Source organism: Humulus lupulus, chromosome 9 (genome assembly GCF_963169125.1).
Source record: "Humulus lupulus chromosome 9, drHumLupu1.1, whole genome shotgun sequence".
In the NCBI taxonomy this organism is placed as follows: Eukaryota; Viridiplantae; Streptophyta; class Magnoliopsida; order Rosales; family Cannabaceae; genus Humulus; species Humulus lupulus.
The window spans coordinates 28,540,334-28,562,156 of record NC_084801.1 but is presented as its reverse complement, the minus strand read 5'-3'; the positions used below and the strand labels follow the sequence as shown (position 1 = coordinate 28,562,156).

At 34.8% G+C, this 21,823-nt stretch overlaps 1 protein-coding gene and 1 pseudogene across 1 annotated transcript; one reads left to right on the top strand and one right to left on the bottom strand.

Moving 5' to 3' along the window:
* The first annotated feature begins 1,990 nt into the window (after positions 1-1,990).
* LOC133801152 (berberine bridge enzyme-like 19) lies at positions 1,991-3,352 on the top strand. The gene has a single exon (XM_062239308.1). The coding sequence runs from the start codon at positions 2,648-2,650 to the stop codon at positions 3,167-3,169; it is 522 nt and encodes a 173-aa protein (XP_062095292.1). The 5' UTR covers positions 1,991-2,647; the 3' UTR covers positions 3,170-3,352.
* Positions 3,353-3,553: 201 nt separating this feature from the next.
* LOC133799557 (uncharacterized) lies at positions 3,554-6,281 on the bottom strand (annotated as a pseudogene).
* Positions 6,282-21,823: the final 15,542 nt, after the last annotated feature.

The window sequence follows — 21,823 nt, the reverse complement described above, 5'->3', positions numbered from 1 at the left end:
AATATTAAATTTTGTTTAAGTTTAAAATTTAGTTACTTTTTTTGTTAACAAAATAAAAAAAAACCAAAAAAAATTGCTTTCTATTTTAGTAATCTTCTCTGGTGATGACGAAAAAATATATGTTTTATCACATATCAAAATGACCAACTTGAAGAGTAAGTCGTGATTGTACTACTATTGAGCTTAACCGACTAGCAGTATGACTGGAAAACATTTTTTAAATTAAGGAGAAGAGAAAAAAAACAGCATAAAAAAACAAAGAGACAAACGTGGAAAACAACACCTAGGATAGAAAAAAAAATAGAAATAAGTTTAAAAATCATATAAAACAAATGTATATTTGTGAATCAAAATAATTCGCCTTATTATTGTAATTAAGATAAAAAGAAAATGTATGTATACATTTTTTTAAAAAAAAACTCAATAAAATAGGTTGACCCGCAAAATACACTATTCTCTTTCTTCTACCATATATTCTCGTGAAGAACAAAAGTATGATTGAGGTTCTAAGTTGAAAAAGAAAAGAAGAACAAAAACATGATGACAGCTATTTTTATTTTTTTCTTTTTTCAAATGCATGTTGAAAGCTTAGATCTGTTTGGCATTGTTTTTTGTTTTTTATTTTCAAAATTATGTTTTCAGAAATGAGAAAAGAAAATAGTTTTGTAGTTTTCAAAAAACAATAAATCTTTGGTTAATGTTTTCTAAAAATAATTTTTTAGTTTAATTTTTTTTAAAAAACATCTTAAATAAAAAAGTAATAAATATATTTACAAAGAGAAAATATTTTAAAAGTTTGTAATAAATAATGAAATAAATTAATGTGAAATAAAAAATGATGAAAAATAAGGAGAGAAATTTTGAGAAAGAAAATTTAAGAAGAGAGAAATTAATGCAAGAAAAAAAATGAGAGAGAAATTGATGCAAAAGAAAATGACGAGATAAAAAAAATGAGAAGAGAAAAAATGAGGATATATGAAGTGATGAGAGTGAAAATTACGAGATAATAAGTGATGAGAGAGAAACTTATGCAAAAGAAAATGACGAGATAAAAAAAATGAGGATATATGAAGTGATGAGAGTGGAAATTACGAGATAATAAGTAATGAAAGAGAGAAAATAAATAGATCAAAAGTGATGTCAGAAAAAGCGATGAGAGAAAAAGTAAGGAAAATAAATTAATGAGAGAGAAAATGATGTGAGATAATAATAAGTAAAATTGTTAGGTGAGAAAAATAATTGACAAAAAATATTTTGAGAACTAAAAATAACTTTTTGTTGATGTTAAAATTTTTTATTTTTCTGTAACTTTATTTTAAAAATTTGTTTTGAGAAAATAATATCAAATACTCCTACTTGTTTATAGAAAATAATTTTAGGTTTTAAAAATAAAAAGCAGAATTTTAGTTAAGGAGCCGAGCTTTGTTTTCTTTATAGTTGGAGTAATCATCACCAGAGGAAGTATTTTAATTGACTTTGCATTTCGATTTGTACAGAATAAATGAGTTTATGCTTTAGAGAGAACTAAAAATGAGGAAGAAAAAAAAAATAAGAATCCTAGTTTGGGGATGGGACTTTGGTGAAAAAAAATTAGATTTTAAGTTAAATAATTGTGAAAATAAACATACAACAATTAAAAAAAAAGAAAGAAATCTTACAGCAATAATTCATTTTAGGGAACAAAATATATAAAGAATGATTACCGCTAAAAAAAAAAAAAAAAAAAATAGCATACCTGTGTAGGACAAAGGACAACATTATCTTTTCCTATTTTAAAATGATATTCATTTTCTTAGCAATCGGTTTAGGAAAAAAAATCTATCTTAATTAGTGTTTGGTTTTTCTTTTGGGAAGAAACTGGCGAGTTCTTGGAAAAATCGGTGAGAGTGATTTTGTTAGAGATGGTGAGATTTTTCTTGTTTTTCTAAAAGAAAATATATTTTGGGAAAGTAAATACATAGTACAATTTTATTTATTTTTTATTATTCAATAAACATTTAAAATAACTCCAACTTAAGAAAGAACATAAACAACTCCCGAGAAAATTCCCGAGAAAATTCCACTAGTATTTCTTTTACATAAACAACTCCAACTTAAGAAAGAACCAAGCCCAAAACTAAAATGGTTAAAATGGGAAAGACAAGAATGCTTCACATGCCAATCCTTTTAGTTCTTACTCTCTTTGCTTTATCAACTTCCTCTGATTCTCTCTACAACACTTTCCTCCCGTGCTTAGATAATCACACCAACCCCAGTGACCGAGTTTCCAACTCAGTCTACTCTCAATCAAACTCGTCCTATGACTCTGTTCTCCAGAACTACATCCGAAACGCCCTGTGAAGATCCTACGTCTTCGATGAAAAGTTTGTCATTCTCGACATGTTTCAACTCCAATCGATCTCCGTCAACGTCGTCGACCAGACGGTCTGGGTTCAGGCTGGAGTAACACTCGGTGAACTCTACTACAGAATCTAGGAGAAGAGCAGAGTCCTTGGCTTCCCTGCAGGGATATGCCCCACAGTCGTCGCCGAGACCACATAACCGGCGGAGGGTACAATAACATGATAAGGAAGTATGATTTGGTCATTGATTACATCCTCGACACTCAAATATAAATGTTAAGGGAGAAATTCTTGACAGAAATTCGATGGGGGAAGGCCTGTTCTGGGCCATTCGAGGGGGTGGAGCCGGGAGTTTTGGTGTTGTTTTGTCGTACAAGTTGAGATTTGTTCTAATTCCTAAAACCGTCACAGTTTTTAGAGTGGAGAAAATATTGGACCAAGGCCAGAACGCGACTGATGTCGTTTCTCAGTGGCAACAAGTGGTGCCTACAACAAACGACAATCTTTTTATGAGGATGTTAGTACAACCAATCAGTTCGAAAGTGAAGAAAGGTACAAAAACTATTAGAATTTCGATATTAGCTGCGTATCTTGGAAATGCAAACGAATTGGTATCGTTATTAGTGAAGGAGTTTCCTCTGTTGGGTTTAAAGAATGAGAATTGTATGGAAATGAGATGGATAGACTATGTTCTTTGGTGGGGTTTGGATAATGCGACCTCACCAAATGTTCTCCTCGATCGAAATCTTAACAACGCAGTTTTTGGCAAACGAAAATCGGATTATGTTCAGACTCTGATTTCGAAAGATGGGCTGGAATGGATATGAAAGAAGATGATCGAGTTAGGTAAAATCAAGTTCGTTTTCAACCCTTATGGTGGGAAAATGAACGAAATCTCACCTTCTGAGACTCCTTTCCCACATCGAGTTGGGAATTTGTTTAAGATTCAATACTCAGTGAATTGGGATGACCCTAATGCAAAGTTATTGAAGAATTACACTACTTTTCAATTACATGACTCCATTTGTGTCCAAAAATCCCAGAAGTGTTTCTTGAATTACAGAGATTTAGATATTATTGGTAGGGTCGTCTTAAATATTTTGGAGGACCTGTTCTAATCTAAAAATTTGGCCCCCTAACAAAAAAAAAAGTTTAACTAAAAACTAATAATATTTTCAAATATTATTGTTACGATTATATATTTTACAAAATTAAGCACCAAAAATTCAAACTATTTTATTAAAATTGTTATTTTTCCATTACAAACTTTAAGCTAATATCAATATTCTACTTAAAAAGAGCCATCCTTCGCACACTTTTTGAAGCAAATTCATCAACCAACTCTTCATATTTACAGTCTCCAAAATATCATTTTCAATCGCGATCAATGCTAATCCATTAAGCCTTTCTTGTAACATGGTAGACCGCAAGTAGGACTTCAACAACTTCAATTTTGAAAAACTTCTTTCTGCAGAAGCAACTGTCACGAGAATAGTCAACAAAATTCTATACGCAATAACTGCATTAGGAAAACAATCTAAGCCTTTCAAAAACTTTAATATATCAATAGCTCTCATTTTTTTCCTAGGCAAGATTTATGTTAATAACTTTAACTCCACATATAATTCATTCCCATCAATATCATAATGTTCATTATGTTTCAATGCCTTTTCAAAATGACTACAACAAGACTTCAAACTTACATTGTCTAACGATTGGAGCTTGTCAGAAGTAAACAAGAAACCAAAAATATTTTCATATTCTTGATATTGTTCAAATCGCTTAGTAAGAGAAACAATGGCTTGATCAACAAGGTAAAGAAAATAATTAACTCTAAAAGATTCCTCTCCAGATAACTCAACAGATGTATTCAAATTCTCATCAAATTGTCTTTTTCTTCGAATTGTGCGCCTTTGAGGAAAAACTGGATCAATATTCATTTCAATAGCAATTTCCTTAGCATTATTCAAGGCATTATAAAAACCTGTTTCTCTATATCCCACGAAAAAAGAAATTAACCCTTTTATTTTTTTCCATAGCAACATCAATAAGCATATCCTTTGATTGTAAAAGCTTGCTAACTAAATTAATAGCAAATAATATTTCAAACCAAATAATAATTGCTATTAAAAACTCAAAATCACCAAGCTCATTTGTTGCTAAGGATTTTTCTTCACTTCTTATTTTAGAATCAAGTTCATCCTTTTCTGACACTTCAAGTAAAGCTTCTCTAAAATTTGACATTTGAGATCTTATAGCTTTAACATTATCTACACGACTCTCCCAACGAGTGGATGACAATGATTTTGGAGTCAATCCTTTCACATTATCTTTCAAAATTTTCCATCTCTTAGTAGAATTGGCAAAAATCGTATAAATACACTGAATAACTCCAAAAAAATCTCTAGCTTTACTACATGATTCAGCCATGTCACATAATGTCAAATTAAGACTATGACAACCACAAGGAGTATAAAAGGCTCTTGGATTTATGTCTAAAAATTTCTTTTGTGCACCTTGATGTTTTCCTTTCATATTTGACCCATTATCATAACCTTGTCCCCGCACATCAAATATGTCAAGATTAAGTTTTTTCAAATCATTTTGTAGAACATCAAAAAGTCTGTGACCAGTTGTATCATTCACATTTAAAAATCCTAAAAATGATTCTTCAATGCTAACAGAATGTGAAGAAACATCCACATATCTCAATATCAAGGACATATGCTCTTGATGACTAACATCAGGAGTACAATCAAGTATCACAGAAAAATACTTTGCTTGTTTAACTTTTTTAATGATTTCAGTTTTAATTGCAGAAGCAAGCACAAGTATTAACTCGTTTTGGATGTTATGTCCAAGATAATGAATATGAATATCATTATTTGTAATGCGTTTAACATGTTCTTGGATAATAGGGTCAAACTCTGCCAACATTTCAATTAAGCCCAAAAAATTTCCATTACTATTTTGATACAATTTCTCATTAGAACCACGAAATGCCAAGTTATGTTTAGCAAGAAATTTCACTATTAAAATAATTCTTAGTAAAACTTTTTTCCAATGATCTTTTTCTTTTTCAATTAGTCTTTGAGTAGCTTTATCAATCGTTTGATTCTTTTCGAGCCTTAGACGCAATTCATACCAAGTGGTCATATTTATAACATGTTCCTTACTGATTTCATGCTCTTTAAGTCTTTCACCAATATGTGCCCAATCACTAAAGCCTTCATTTGTTAACATGCCTCTACCAATCCCACTTTTAAAAACTTTGCAACAAAAACAAAATACTCTATCTAATTCTTTTGAATAAACAAGCCAATCTCGATCACACTTCTCTCCATTTGATAAAACTCTAGTATACAAATTAGCAGTGAATCGTCTAGAAAATTTAGCTTTAGAACCACTCATAATAGAACAATCTCTTTTTGGACCATTCATCACTAATACATCAATCATTTTTTAATCAAGAGCATCCCAATTTCTTGGATCAAATATATCAAGCAAATGTTCAAATCGGTTTGATTGCTCTTCATTGTTATTATCATTATCCTCTAAAACATCTTCATTTTCAAGTGAATTATTCAAATGATCATCATCACTATTTTTAGTATTAGAATTTTGATTTTCCATATTATCATTTTCAATGGGCACGTCACTATTATTTTTCACATTATCATTTTCAATGGGCACGTCACGTCTATTTTCCACATCAACACTTTCAGTTTCATTCTCAATACTAACATTCTCATTAGGAACCATGTTTTCAAGAATTTCAACATCAACAATGTCATAATTATGATTTTCTAAAGAAAGTTGTGGTTCTTTTATAATAAATTTATCAAGAGCTCTTCTTTGAGATTGAGTTAACTCCTCAATTTTTTTCTTTTTCTTACGTTTTTCATACCCAGACTCATGTTTTCTAATCTTAGGAGGCATAGTGAAAAAAAAACCACAAGAACTAATATAATGTTTCAAAGAACAATCAATATAGTAATAATTTATTAAATTAGAAGTGAAAAAAGGAACAAAAGAACCTGGTATTCGCTGCTAATTCCATCTTCAAAGTTTAAAAGCTTCAAATTGTAAAAATTCATTGTCACAAATTTAGAGTCGCCAATTGCCCAATACCCTTTTCAATTAATTTTCTGATCTATGCAGTGATATTTCTACAACAATAAAAAAAAAGTAGTACTAATAAGTAGTGATTAATTAATAATTAAATAAAAATTAGTGATTAATCTCAATTAAAAATAGCAAGAGTTCTCTCTCTAGAATACTCAGACCCAATTTTCTCTCTCTAGAATACACAGTCCCAATTTTCTCTCTCTAGAAAGAAGAAGCCCAAGAAGAACCCTCTTTCATCCCATAAGCTCTCTTATTTATAGGCCTGGGATCCTCAACTGATATCCCTTTATGATAGGGATATTTTATTATATTTATTACATTTAAACATTCAAAATTCGAAATGTAACAAACCCCCCATTTGTGGGAAGAATGAGAGATTCTCGCGTATGTTGTTGAAGCTGTCTCTGGGAATCTTGACTTAGTCTCCTCTAGCTAGTTGATCCACCTCCTACTGATCACCCATGCAAGTGTTGGTCAGACGTGCATGGTGGTAGGACATGCATGGTGGTAGGACATGTTTTCGTGGGTTGAACGTGCATGGTGGTAGGACATGCACTTCTCTCCTCTAACATGGCACTCTCCTCTAGCATGCCATGTTCCTCCTTGAACCAATCTCCTTGGCTTCTCCTCGGACCAAGGTGGTCTGAGGCAACCTCCTTGGCACCTCACCTTGGACAACATTGAGGCAACCTCCTTGGCACCTCACCTTGGACAACATTGAGGCAACCTCCTCCATAACATCTCACCTTGGACAAGATCAAGGCATTCTCCTTTAGCACCTCCCAAACATGTCTGATCGAACATTGTATAGGCTCTCCTTATCAAAATCTAAGTCTCCTTCCTCTTGCATGAGACTCCTCCTCCTTAGCTACTTACCTTGGACACGTTCGAGCCAACACTTAGGAAACCTTGGGAGGCTTGCCTCCTACACACCCTTGGGGTCTCTTAGGACCACATCCTCCTTGGGGTCTCCTAAGACCACTTTCTCCTTGGGGTCTCCTAAGACCACTCCCTTGGGGTCTCCTAGGACCACATCCTCCTTGGGGTCTCCTAGGACCACTCCCCTTGGCTCTCCTAGAATGCATTCTCCTTAGCCTCCTAGGATGCATTCTCCAATTTTTGGGTATAACAGAATCTTTCCTTTAAAAGTGGGAACACGTTTGATTTCATTTATTTTAATAAAAAAAAACTGAAAAGGTAAGTAAATGAATTGGGCCTTGGGCAATAGCCCAGGTTGCACAGCCACATAGCCGGCTCTGGATATTGGTGTTTGTGGGATAATTGAACTAAACAGAACCAAATTAACAACTAAAACACAACAAACTAATAAGCAAGAGCACAATCAAATGCAAGATTAAAAAATTGAGAATTGAACAATGCAGAAAACAATAAACAACACCAATGATTATACTGGTTCAAGACCAATAGATCGAAGTGATCTATGGCTCTAATCCAGTTCTGGAACACCACCAACTTCCTCTTTATTGATAAGAACAATTTCTTGGTACAATACAGTCAAGTAGATTCAACTCTCTTGGATCCTCTCAGAGTGCTTATCTTCCTCACAAAACACTCAGACCCGAGCTTGCATATTCATCAACATATGCAGCTCCTTACAAAACCCAAGAACCCCAATCTCACTCTTTTCTCTATACCCTCTTTCTCTCTTTCTTGCTCTTCTTCTATATCTATCTATGAAATGAGGAGAATGAATCAGTATTTATAGGCAGCTGAGATGGAAAAAATACGAGTGGCCTTGATTGATTTTCAGCTGAGATGGATAAGTTAGTTAAAGCAATAAACTAACTGACATAACTGATTTTCTGGTGCTTATAATTTATAGGAACTATTCCACAAATTCCACCTAGTTCCTTTAAATCATAAGCTGTAGAGTTGATGAATAATGACAGCCATCATAGGTGGTGTCCCAGGGATCTTAGATACTCAGTTTCTGAGATTGAGAAAGTTTAGACAATGCCTAAACTTACTAACTGTCAGGGCTTTAGTCCCAACATCAGCTGGGTTGTCCTCTGATCTGACCTTCTCCAGTTCAACCACTTCTTCCTCTATCTTTTCTCTAATCCAATAGAGCCTTATATCTATGTGCTTGCTCTTTTCATGATACACAGGATTCTTGCATAGATGAATAGAAGATTGGCTATCTGAGTACATTGTTACTTTGTCTTTCATCTGTTTCAGTTCCTGCAGAATGCCTTGGAGCCACAATGCTTCCTTAAAAGCTTCAGTGGTGGCCATAAATTCTGCCTCTGTTGTTGAAAGAGCAACCACGGATTGTAATTGAGCCTTCCAACTTATACAATTTTGATTTTTCATAAACATATAGGCAGTGGTTGATCTTCTTGTGTCTCTATTAGATGCATAATCTGCATATACAAACCCTTTCAGCTCAAGATCACCTTTGGCTTTCTCATAGGTCAAACCATAATTCCAAGTGCCCTTCAAGTATCTTAGTAACCACTTGAGAGCCTTCCAATGTTCAATGCCAGGATTGGACATGAACCTGCTTAGAATACTAAGAGCATGTGCAAGATCAGGTCTTGTACTCACCATCACATACATTAGGCATTCTAACACCATAGCATAGGGTACATCCCTCATCTCTTCCAATTCTTCTGCATTGGTGGGGAATTGTTCTGTTGACAACATGAACTGCCCTCCTAGAGGGATAGAGGTACTCTTAGCTTCTTCCATGTTGAACTTCTGAATTATCTTCTTAATGTAGCAGGATTGCTTCAAACTCAGCTTTCCTTCCTTTTTGTTTCTGGATACTTCAATACCAAGGATTTTCTGAACTGGTCTGAGCTCTTTCATTTCAAATTCTCTCTTGAGTTTGGTTTTAATGCTTTTGATCACTGCTTGATCTTTACTCATAATGAGCATGTCCTCCACATAGAGTAGTAGAAATACTGCTGTGGATAACTCAAGGTTTTTGTAGTATAGGCACTGATCATAAGCTGATCTCTTGAACCCAATTTGTTGCATGTATGTGTCAAACCTCTTGTTCCATTGCCTTGGGGACTGTTTCAGTCCATATAAGGACATGTTTAGCTTACATACTAGCTCAACTCCCTTCTGTTCCACCTGAAAACTAGGTGGTTGCTTCATGTAGATATCTTCATCTAAGAATCTGTTTAGAAAAGTTGTTTTCACATCAAGTTGTTCAACTTCAAACTCTAGTTGGGCTGCAAGGATAGCATCAACCTTATAGTCTTGTATTTCACTACAGGTGAGAAGATTTTAGTGTAGTCAACACCTTCCACCTGAGTGAAACCCTTAGCCACTAATCTGGCTTTGAACCTCATTGGTTCCTTCTCATTTATTCCCTCTTTCACCTTGAGAATCCATTTGCACTCTATGACCTTCTTGTCATCTGGTTTTGGCACTACCACCCAAGTCTTGTTCTTCCTAAGAGAATCCATCTCCTCATCCATGGCCTGCAACCATTGAGACTTGTGTCCACCTGAGATTGCCTCTTCATAACTGTCTGGCTCTGCAATTTCAGTCTGTTGTACCACTGCCAGTGCAAATGCTGTCAGATCTGCTTCAGCAAACCTTGATGGAGGGTGAATTTCTCTCCTTGTTCTATCTCTTGCTAGTTGGTAATCTGCTAGATCTTCCTCACCATGTTCATCTAGTGCATCTGTTTGATCAGCAGCCTCTGTTTGCTGTTCTGTTGCATCTCCATCTGTCAGCTCCTTGTCTATCTCAATACTTGTAGTATTCTTGGTTTCTGATAGACCTGTATCATCAGTAAAGCAACTACCTTTCTTGGCTGTTAATTGGGGAATTTCATACTCATTAGAAACGACATTCCTAGCAATTACTACTTTTGGCCTACCCCTTTTAGAAATGCAGATTCTATATCCCTTAGTACCTAAAGCATAGCCAAGGAAGGTTCCTTTAACTGATCTAGGCTCTAGTTTTTCAATAGATTGGTGTACATATGCTGTACAGCCAAATGTCTTTAGGTGCATTAAGTTTGGGATTCTGGTATACCACATTTCATAAGGAGTTTTCAAGCCGAAGGATCTGTTAGGACTTCTATTTACTAAGTAGGTAGCAGTTGCTAGAGCTTCCCCCCAAAATGGTTTTTCTAACCCTGAACTGAACAGCAAACATCTCATTTTATTTAACAAGGAACGTCAAAAACGATAAAGCATTCAAGAGAAAATAAACGACACAGACGATTTTGAAAAGAAAGTAAATAACACACGCAATTTTTATAGTGGTTCAGCCCCAATATGTTGGTAATAGCCTAATCCACTTAGAGTTATGATTATAGATCTGCACTCAAGATCAGATGAAGTTGAGTCAACTGAGTTTCTTCAGTGCAGATTACAAAAATACAAGAATTCTCTCAAATGCAAATACTTTCTCTCTCTAGAAAACTTAGATCAAAAGTTCAAAAAAGAAAGAGCCCAAAAAAGTCCCCTTTATGATGCCATAAGCCTTGTATTTATAGGCTTAGGATCGTACAGATGATATCCCCATAATCTAGATATTTTATTATTCTCATTATATTTAAATTACATTAATATTCAAAATGTATTAGAACACCAAATTTGTGGGAAGAATGAGAGATTCCCGCGTAAGCTAAGACCGATTCTTGTTGAAGCTGTTTCTGGGAATCTTGACGTAGTCATGCTCTATCTAGTTGATCCATATCACCTTCAATCTGGTCGAACACACCTTCACTGGGCAGATTGCCTGTGTTGAAGTGCACGCGAGTATACCTTATGTGCACGCTAGTATACTCTATGTGCACGCCAGTATACTGTTGAAGTGCACGCTAGTATACTTTATGTGCACGCTATTATACCTTATGTGCACGCCAGTATACTCTATGACTGGGCAGTCATGCACTTAGCTGGTAGGATATGCACTTGGCTGGTCGGTCATGACACATCTCTGGTCTAACATGGCACATCTCTGGTCTAGCATGACATTTATCTTGTCTAACACGGCACATCTATGGTCTATCATGACACTTCTCAAGCCAGTCAAAATTCTTCAATGGCCTACTCGGCTACTCCTAAGCTAGATCACTTTATCACAACTCTGAGGAGCCAATATATTTATTGACTTATTAATGTGTCTTTTACGGACCATGTACTGCCACTTGTCACCTCTATTGCCACGTCATCGATCTCCAATTTTTGGGGATAACACATTCTTTCAGCTACACCATTCTTTTCTGGTGTCTTCACTACAGTTCTATGCCTAGTGATTCCATTCTCTTCTCATAGTTTATTAAATTCTGAGTAAATGAATTCTAAACCATTATCAGTCCTTAAGTTCTTAACCTTAAGATCAGTTTGGTTTTCCACATGAGTTTTCCAAATCTTAAACTATTCTAAGCATTCATTCTTAGTTGTCAACAGATATGTCCATAAACACCTACTATAATCATCAACTATAGAAAGAAAGTATTGCTTAACTGAGTGTGTAGGCACTTTGTATGGCCCCCAAAGATCAGCATGCACATATTCAAGAATCTTCTTTGTAGTGTGTCTTGCTGGTGTAAATTTCAGCTTGTGTTGTTTCCCTAAAACACACGCTTCACAAAATGGTAAGGTACAAGAATTTAAATTTTCAATGATACCTTGTTTATGCAATTATTTGAGGCCTTGTTCACTGATATGTCCAAGTCTGTGATGCCAGAGCTGCATATCAGATTCTTGCCCTTTCAATAAGCTTACTTCTGCAGTAGGTACAGTTTCTCCTTGCAGAATGTACAGACCATTGATCTTATCCCATTTCATCACTATCAAAGAACCTTTAGTAATCCTTAGACTACCATTCATGGATTTGTATCCATATCCCTCATCTTCAAGTGCTCCAAGAGATATGAGATTTCTCCTCAATTCTGGAATGTGTCTAACATTCTTCAGCACCTTGATTCCTCCATCATATTGTTTGATGGCAATCTTTCCAGTTCCAATGATCCTGCAAGAAAAGTCATTTCCCATTAGAACTTTGCCTCCATCAACAGATTTATAATCAAAAAATGATTCCTGATTTGGACACATGTGATATGTGCATCCAGAATCGAGAATCCACTCCCTGTTTATTGATGATTCTGAGGTGGAAAACAATTCTCCATCTGTTGAGCAGTCATCACTGTCTTCTGCTACAGCAACTGAATCTCTCTTCTTGTAGTAAGATTTGTTGTCTTTTCTATCTCTATTCTGGGACTTGTTTAGGCCTTGCTGTTCTTTATACTTATTGCAATATCTTTGCAAATGTCCAAGTTTTCCACAGAAGTAACATTTTCTGGTTTCTTTCTCCCTGGATTTCGATCTTGGTTGAGAGTGGTGATGTTTACTCTTTGAACTTCCTCTCTTTGTTGTTCTTCCTCTTGCTAGGTACACTTCTTCCTTCCTAGATTCCTTCTCCAATTGCAATTCGAAATCTTTAGACTTGAGTGCTCCATGAACATCTGCCAAAGAGATAACATCCCTGCCATACTTGATGGCAGCCTGAACTTCTTGATATGCTATAGGAAGAGACCTTAACAGAATGATGGCTTGGCTCTCTTCATCAACCTTATGATTTATGTTAGCCAAACCTACAATAATCTCATTAAATCTGTCAATATTATCATCTAAAGAAAGTGAAGAATTCATACGAAATCCATATAACCTTTCTAGCAAATTGATCTTGCTAGCAATAGATGGCTTCATGTAGAGTTCTTCCAGCTTGTCCTAGATTCCCTTTGTTGTCTTCTCTGTGGCAAGCTTCCTTCGAACACTATTGGACAGGTACATTATGATTGTGTAATAGGCCATTTCCTCCATTTATGCCTTCTCTTCTGGTTTCTTTTCAGCCAGTAATTTCTTATCTCCAAGAACCTTGGAGACCTTCTGATGTACAAGGATACCCTTCAAACTTTCCCTCCATAATGCAAAGTCTCCAGTCCCATCGAATTTTTCCAATTCGAATCTTGCCATTGATGACATTGGTTCTTGCTTCAAGTTGCAGCGAATTGAATCTTGATTCTGTTTTCTTGATCTGGCTCTGATTTGTGGGATAATTGAACTAAACATAACCAAATTAACAACTAAAACACAACAAACTAATAAGCAAGAGCATAATCAAATGCAAGATTAAAAAAATTGAGAATTGAACAATGCAGAAAACAATAAACAACACCAATGATTATACTGGTTCAAGACCAATAGATCGAAGTGATCTATGGTTCTAATCCAGTTCTGGAACACCACCAACTTCCTCTTTATTGATAAGAACAATTTCTTGGTACAATACAGTCAAGTAGATTCAACTCTCTTGGATCCTCTCAAAGTGCTTATCTTCCTCACAAAACACTCAGACCCGAGCTTGCATATTCATCAACATATGCAGCTCCTTACAAAACCCAAGAACCCCAATCTCACTCTTTTCTCTGTGCCCTCTTTCTCTCTTTCTTGCTCTTCTTCTATATCTATCTATGAAATGAGGAGAATGAATCAGTATTTATAGACAGCTGAGATGGAAAAAATACGAGTGGCTTTGATTGATTTTCAGCTGAGATGGATAAGTTAGTTAAAGCAAGAAACAAACTGACATAACTGATTTTCTGGTGCTTATAATTTATAGGAGTTAGTTAAAGCAAGAAACAAACTGACATAACTGATTTTCTGGTGCTTATAATTTATAGGAACTATTCCACAGTGTTAATAACTTTGCTAAAGACTTATAGAATTGTAATAGGGATGGGACATGTATGCAAAATTAGTAATAATCTTTCTTCCATTAGTTTGTAACGGCTACTATAATCAAGCATGATTTTCGGGTCTATATAAAACTCAAGTTTTTGAATGTTTGAAATATTAGACGATTGCCATTGACACTATATTAATCTTGGTTCAATTCATAATTTAATATATTATGAGAGATACTATCAGTGAATATTGTTATCACATGCCAACGCCGCAACGTCGTGTACACTCTAGTGCCACTCATATTAGATATCTATAAATATATATATACTATATTTTAAATCTTAAATTATGTGGGACCGTAATTGCATGAAGCTAATTAACATCTTATAAACCTTCTCACTTGACTTTTCTTTCATTTGCCACACGGTTTTTCACTTCATATTATCTTAATTATATGACTATTGTAAAGTCTTTCCAGTTAGAGAATAGAATCCACGTGGAAAGTATGTGGGATCATCATACTATTTATAAGAGTATGAGTTACTCCACTCATCACCAATTGATTTTGAGTTGGAACCCCATACTTCTTACCATGCACAATTTCCTACTTTCTAAACCACTTTCCACTACATTCTAACATTTCCAACAAAAAAATTAAAATATGTCTTGGACCATTTGATGTCGTGTCTACCTGGTTCGGTTACATATAGGCTGTGTGCGTCGGCAGCGACTTCAATTTATGAGTGTCACTTTGGTTTGCCTTTTTCTCATATAGCTGATACCCATTATTTTCATTCATCAATAGTAAGAAGAAAAGTGATAAAGGTAAAGTGAGATTCCGTTTATGACCAATTAATGCTACTCTTCAGTATTTGTTTATAGAATGGTGGGGTTTTGTTGTTGGATATTTTGATGCCATGTACTTTGTGTTAGTGCATCCCATGTGTTCGACTTAAATCCTCAACCAGAGCTCGTTCAAATATATCATTCACTGTTATCTTTTCTTATCTAAGGGTAGCTATTAGATGAACCTATCCGGATTCTGATCCGACTACAAATTTGTACCGGACACTTTTCTATCACCCTTTACCCATTAATTCAAGTAATTAATCTTTTGGCGAGCTAAATATTCAATTATGGTCTCTGTTCAACTTTGGAGGTTCATTTATTAATTAATTAAAACAGGTCTATAAAGAAACCATGTAGTTTCCTATTTATATTCTCAATGGAGCAGACTCTCTTTGGTAATTCAACTTGGTAATATGTTAAGATGGTGAACAAAACTTTTCTCTGAACAACTAGCATCTTTTGACGGTATTATGTCTAGCATTTGATTCTTTTTGTCCCCATATCTGTAGTTTTTATTATTGTACTCAACATACATATTCCATTACCATCATTAATTTTTCTTTCCCATAAGCCCGGTCTTCCTTAATTGAGTAATGTACCACATAGAACTTTACTTTGCTTGGAGTTGTTTCAAATAGCTACCCACCTTGGAAAGGCCAAATGGGGTTTATTATGTTCAAACCGATGCTTTGAGGAAAATCCAGAACACAGACATCTGTGCTCTGGAAATAAGAAAATGTATATTGTGAGTGATGATAATGTTGGTGATGAATGTTATGTGACATTTATATATATATAGGGTTGGGATTTAGTCTTTTGGGAGATGACATCATGTTTACCTTATAAATGTAGGATCAATAATTCAGAATACATTGAATCTTAATATAACTACAAAAAACCAAGTATGCTATCTCATGGAAAAAATTCAAAAACCTGTTAGAATTTCTAATACACTCAAATAACAGGAACAAGCAATAATCTCCAACACATAATCCAAAAATCATGTCATTATAAATGCATATATAAGAAATCCTAAATCATAATTCTATAGATTCTTTGCTAAATTAAAGAAGAAGATTAACACAAGAGTGGAAGCACTAACCTGATGTCATTGTTGGAAATTGCATAGAGGGTTTAGATCTTCTTATATAATATGTATCTCTATGAGAGAAGAATCCCTCTTTTCTTTTTTGTTAATGGGATGACAGACAGAATAGAATAATACATATATATAGGGGACCACAACCCTAATTTATAATTAATGATTTCCAATTTTGCCCATTATAAAATTAAAAATTCACTTTCCTATTTCTACACATTAAATCCATGACACTTTAATACCCTATGATATTCATAACATAATTGGTCACTTAATTTTATATCACACTTTATAATAGCATTATACATTATACATATGTGCCCATAAAATAGGATTTTAATCCAACAATCTCCCACTTGGGCAACATATGTTTCCTTATAAATGTACAACCTTATGAGCTCAAAATTTGCTATCATATAAAGGTATTCTTTAACAATCTCGTCCATCAACCATATCCATATAGGATCAAAGCGGTCTTTGTCATATTAATCATGACTAAACCCATCAATGGTCACATATACAAATATAGTCAAATGACATAGATCAATCATGGATGCGTAGCATGGAAATTATATGCAATGTGAATCAAACATGTCTATTTTCAACTGGTCCTCCTTAAACTTTAGTGAGGTCAGAATAACAAAAAAAAAAAAACTGAGTGAATGAATTGAAAAACTTCATTTCTGATCAGAAAATAACCAAATACATAAATGTCTTAAATAAACATAAAGCAAATTAAATACAAACTCCTCACTAAATCATGATATCATCAAACAATACCACACCCATATGAGCAATGTGCTCATGAAAGACCTTGGGTGGTAATCCTTTTGTGAGCGGATCCGCTATCATGGAGTGTGTCCCAATGTGCTCTATGGATATTTGTCCACTCTGCACTCTTTCTTTCACAACTAGGAACTTTATGTCAATATGCTTTGACTTGGATGAGCTCCTGTTGTTGTTGGAATACAATACTGCTGAATTATTGTCACAAAATAACTTGAGTGGTCTTTCTACATTCTCCAAAATGCGCAGCCCAGTGACAAAGTTTCGCAGCCATATTCCATGATTCGATGCCTCATAGCATGCTACAAATTTTGCTGCCATAGTGGAAGAAGCTACAAGTGTCTGTTTGACACTTTTCCAAGAAATAGCTCCTCCAGCTAACATGTAAATATAGCCTGATGTAGACTTTCTGCTATCTTGGCACCCAGCGAAATCAGAATCAGAATACCCTACGACCTCCAAACGATCTGATTTCTTATATGTGAGCATGTAACCCTTTGTTCTCTGAAGACACCTCATAACCCTCTTGGCTGCTATCCAATGGTCCATACCAGGGTTGCTTAAATATCTGCCTAACATTCCAACAATGTACGCAATATCCGGACGCGTACAAACTTGAGCATACATCAGACTCCCAACAGCTGATGCATAGGGAATCTTTTGCATTTCCTGAATTTCAAGGTTACTTTTAGGGCACTGACTAAGACTGAATTTGTCTCCTTTAGCAACAGGGGTATCATCTGGTCTACAATCTTGCATGCCAAATCTTTTGAGTACTTTATCGATATAGCTCTTTTGTGATAATCCAAGAATACCTCGAGAACGATGTCGATGTATCTGAATTCCTAATATAAAAGAGGCGTCCCCAAGATCTTTCATCTCAAAATGCTTAGATAGAAATCTCTTGGTTTCGTGCAATAAGCCTATATCATTAGTGGCAAGCAATATGTCATCGACATATAGAACCAGGAATATATACTTACTCCCACTGTACTTGTGATATACACAATCATCAACAACATTCATCTCAAAACCGAATGAGATAATTACTTGGTGAAATTTGTGATACCATTGACGAGAAGCTTGCTTGAGTCCATAGATGGATTTTGTCAATTTGCAAACCATATTCTTTGGGTCTCCCAACACAAAGTTTTCTGGTTGCACCATATAAATTGTCTCGTCAATGTCTCCATTGAGAAACGCGGTTTTAACATCCATTTGATGTAGCTCTAGATCAAGGTGAGCAACAAGTGCCATTATTATTCTAAAAGAGTCTTTCGATGAAACTGGAGAGAAAGTCTCTGTATAATCAACGCCTTCTTTCTGAGTATAGCCTTTAGCTACAAGACGCGCTTTATACCTCTCCACATTACCATTTGCATCCCCCTTGGTTTTAAATATCTATTTACAACCAATTGGTTTTGCACCGTCTGGTAATGGGACAAGTTCCCAAACTTTATTGTCTTGCATAGACTTATACTCTTCTTTCATGGCATCAATCCACTTTTGAGAGTTAGAACTTTTAATGGCCTGATGAAAATTGATTGGATCATCTTCCATCATTCCATTGTCATCCTCATGTTCTTGAAGAAATACAACATAATCATTTGAAATGGCATTTCTTCTTTCTCTTGTGGATCTTCTTAATGGCTCTGGTTCTTGAGGTTGTTGAGTTTGTTCTTCTGGAACAACTACCTCATCTTGATTTGGGGGTTGTTCAACATTGTCTTGTTGAGGTTCTGGATTCATTTCTTGAACAATGACAGGTGTAGAAGCCTGAACATTGTCAAAAATGATAGTAGGAACTGAGTTTGAACTCAATTCTTCCTCAAAAGCAATGTCTCTAACCTTATTTCTCCCCCCAAACTCAACATCCTCAAAAAATGTTGCAGTTCCCGTCTCAAAAATATTTTTAATTGTGGGATCATAAAACTTATAGCCCCTAGATCGCTCAGAATAACCAATAAAGTAGCTGCTCACTGTTTTGGAGTCCAATTTTTTGTTCATGTGGCTTATAAGGCCTTGCCTCAGCTGGACATCCCCAAATGTGAAAGTGTTTTAGACTAGGCTTTCGACCTGTCCAAAGCTCATAAGGTGTTTTTGCAACTGCTTTAGTTGGTACTCTATTCAGAATGTAAGCTGCTGTCTTTAATGCTTCTCCCCAGAGGGACTCAGGTAAGGTAGAATGAGCAATCATACTTCTTACCATATCCTTAAGAGTCCTATTGCGTCTTTCAGCAACACCATTCATGCTAGGTGATCCTGGCATGGTGTACTGTGGGACAATACCGCATTCCTCTAGGAATTTAGCAAACGGTCCTGGAAGTTGTTCGCCTGAGCCATCATATCTACCGTAGTACTCACCACCATGATCAGATCTTACATTTTTAATCCTTTTGTTGAGTTGATTCTCAACTTCAGCTTTATAAGCTTTGAACACATCCAGAGACTGGGACTTTTGATGAATGAGATATAGGTACCCATAACGTGAGTAATCGTCTATGAATGATATGAAATATTGTTGACCATTCCATAATGTTGTAGGGAATGGCCCACAAATATCTGTATGAATCAATTCTAAGACATCTGAAGATCTGTTGGCACCTAATCTCTTAGTTTTGGTCTATTTTCCCTTGATACAATCGACATAAACATCAAAGTCTGTGAAGTCAAGAGATTCTAAAATGCCATCAGACACAAGGCGCTCAACTCTACCTTTTGAGATATGACCTAAGCGCTTATGCCATAATGACGCTGAATTGTCCTGATTTAATTTGCGTTTAGTACCACGTGATTCCACATGCAAGGTTTCATTATAGGATGCAATTGTTTCTAGCAAATAAAGGTTGTCATAAGCATTCAAGTAACCAGTTCCAATAACATTTGAATTTAAAGACAAATTAAACTGATTGTTTCCAAAAGAACAAGAATATCCAAATTTGTCCAATAAAGAAACAGAAATTAAATTCCGTCTAAAAGACGGTACAACAAAAGTGTCTTTCAAATCCAAATAAAAACCAGTTCCTAACAACAACCTAAAATGCCCAATTGCTTCCACTTCCATCGATTTTCCATCGCCCACGAAGATGTGTCTTTCACCATCACTTGGCTTTCGGAAGCTCTGGCAACCCTGCATAGAAACACTTATGTGAGTAGTAGCACCAGAATCTATCCACCAAGTGTTCCTAGGTACTGAAGCTAAATTAACCTCAGAACAGACCAAAGTAAGAATCATACCTTTCTTTGCACGCCATGCGTGATACTTGGCACAATCTTTCTTCACATGTCCTGGCTTGGTGCAAAAGTAACACCCTTCTGAATCCTTCTGTTGTTTCTTTCGGGCTGGACCCTTAGCAGCTTCATTCTCAGATTTCCTTTTCTTGCCCTTATCCTTAGAGGCAGTGTCCAAGTGAGCACTTTCAGTTTTGTCCTTTTTTTAACCTTTCTTCCTCTTGCACACAGTGAGAAATGAGTTCATTGAGAGTCCATTTCTCCTTTTGATAGTTATAACTAATTTTAAATTGGTTAAACTGTGCAGGAAGCATTAACAAAACCATAAGCACAAGCACATCATCAGAAAGCTCGATCTTAAGTGTCTTAAGTCTTGAGACAATATGATGCATTTCCATAATGTACTCCCTTACATTTCCTTGACCCTTATACTTCATGGTCATCAAAGAACTTAGAAGTGTTGTCATTTCAACCTTATCGTTTTTAGCAAAAACGTTCCTCAATTTGTTCAAGGAAATTCTTGGCCTTATTAATCCCTTCGGATTCTGTGCTCCAAAAGGCTTCTGGAATGCTGTGTTTCATAATCATTAAACTCATGCGATTTGAACGATCCCACCTCTCAAAATCCGTTTTCTCATCACGGGTGCTTTCCTTAGTGAGAGGTGCAGGTTGTTCATCCCTTAATGCATGGTCTAAATCCATACATCCCAGAACTATAAGTAAGTTTCTTTTCCAATCCTTGAAATTGGTCCCATTAAGCATAGGAATAGAATTAATATTAGCAGATATTAAGGCAGCAGAAGATGAACTAGTTGAATATAGAACAAAACAAACAAAACAAGCTCACATCAATATGCATAATCAAACAATAAATTCAAAATTTGGTTAATCTCATCTCAAGATACCAAACACAACATTAATATTAAGTTTTTGAACAATAATATTAATTGTAAGCGATACTCTTGTTGTAGCAATCAAACATTGACAATAACTTATGTCAAACAATAAGTCAATCTTTGGACTAACATATTGCTCACACAAAATACCTTATAATTGTCACACATTTATTACCACATGTGTGAATGAAATTCAACGAAATATTCACTTACCTTTGAGTCAGTTAATATATGCATAAATTATAAACACACAAGCATCTTGATATTTTAAATAAATTAATTTACACAAAAGATGTCACTTTGGCAACATATTGTTTCAATTAATCTATTCAAAATATTAGACATCCTTAAGAAATTTCCAAAATCAAAATTTAAATTTAATTGTTCCTTAAAAAATTATCAATCGTTAACCTTTTATCTTTCAATTAAATATATACAAAATTGAAAATCTGTACAAAATTATTTAAATGAAACTGTATATGAATATATATACATATATTTAGTAACTATTTCATATATATATATATATATGTATATATATATATATAATATACCAAAAAGAAAATACCAATGCCTGAGTATAAATTTATATCTTCCTTATTATATACAACTTTGAGATATTTTATTATATTCAATAAAATAATAATAATGATAATAAAACAAAATCTGAAGTGATGAAGTTATCATGATATCGTATATGCATCAAATAAAGCAAAAGAAAAAAAAAACATAACAGTCATGTACAATAAATATGGACTCAAAAGATTGATTTGGACTCAAAAGATTGATTTGATTCCTGAAGCTTAAAGT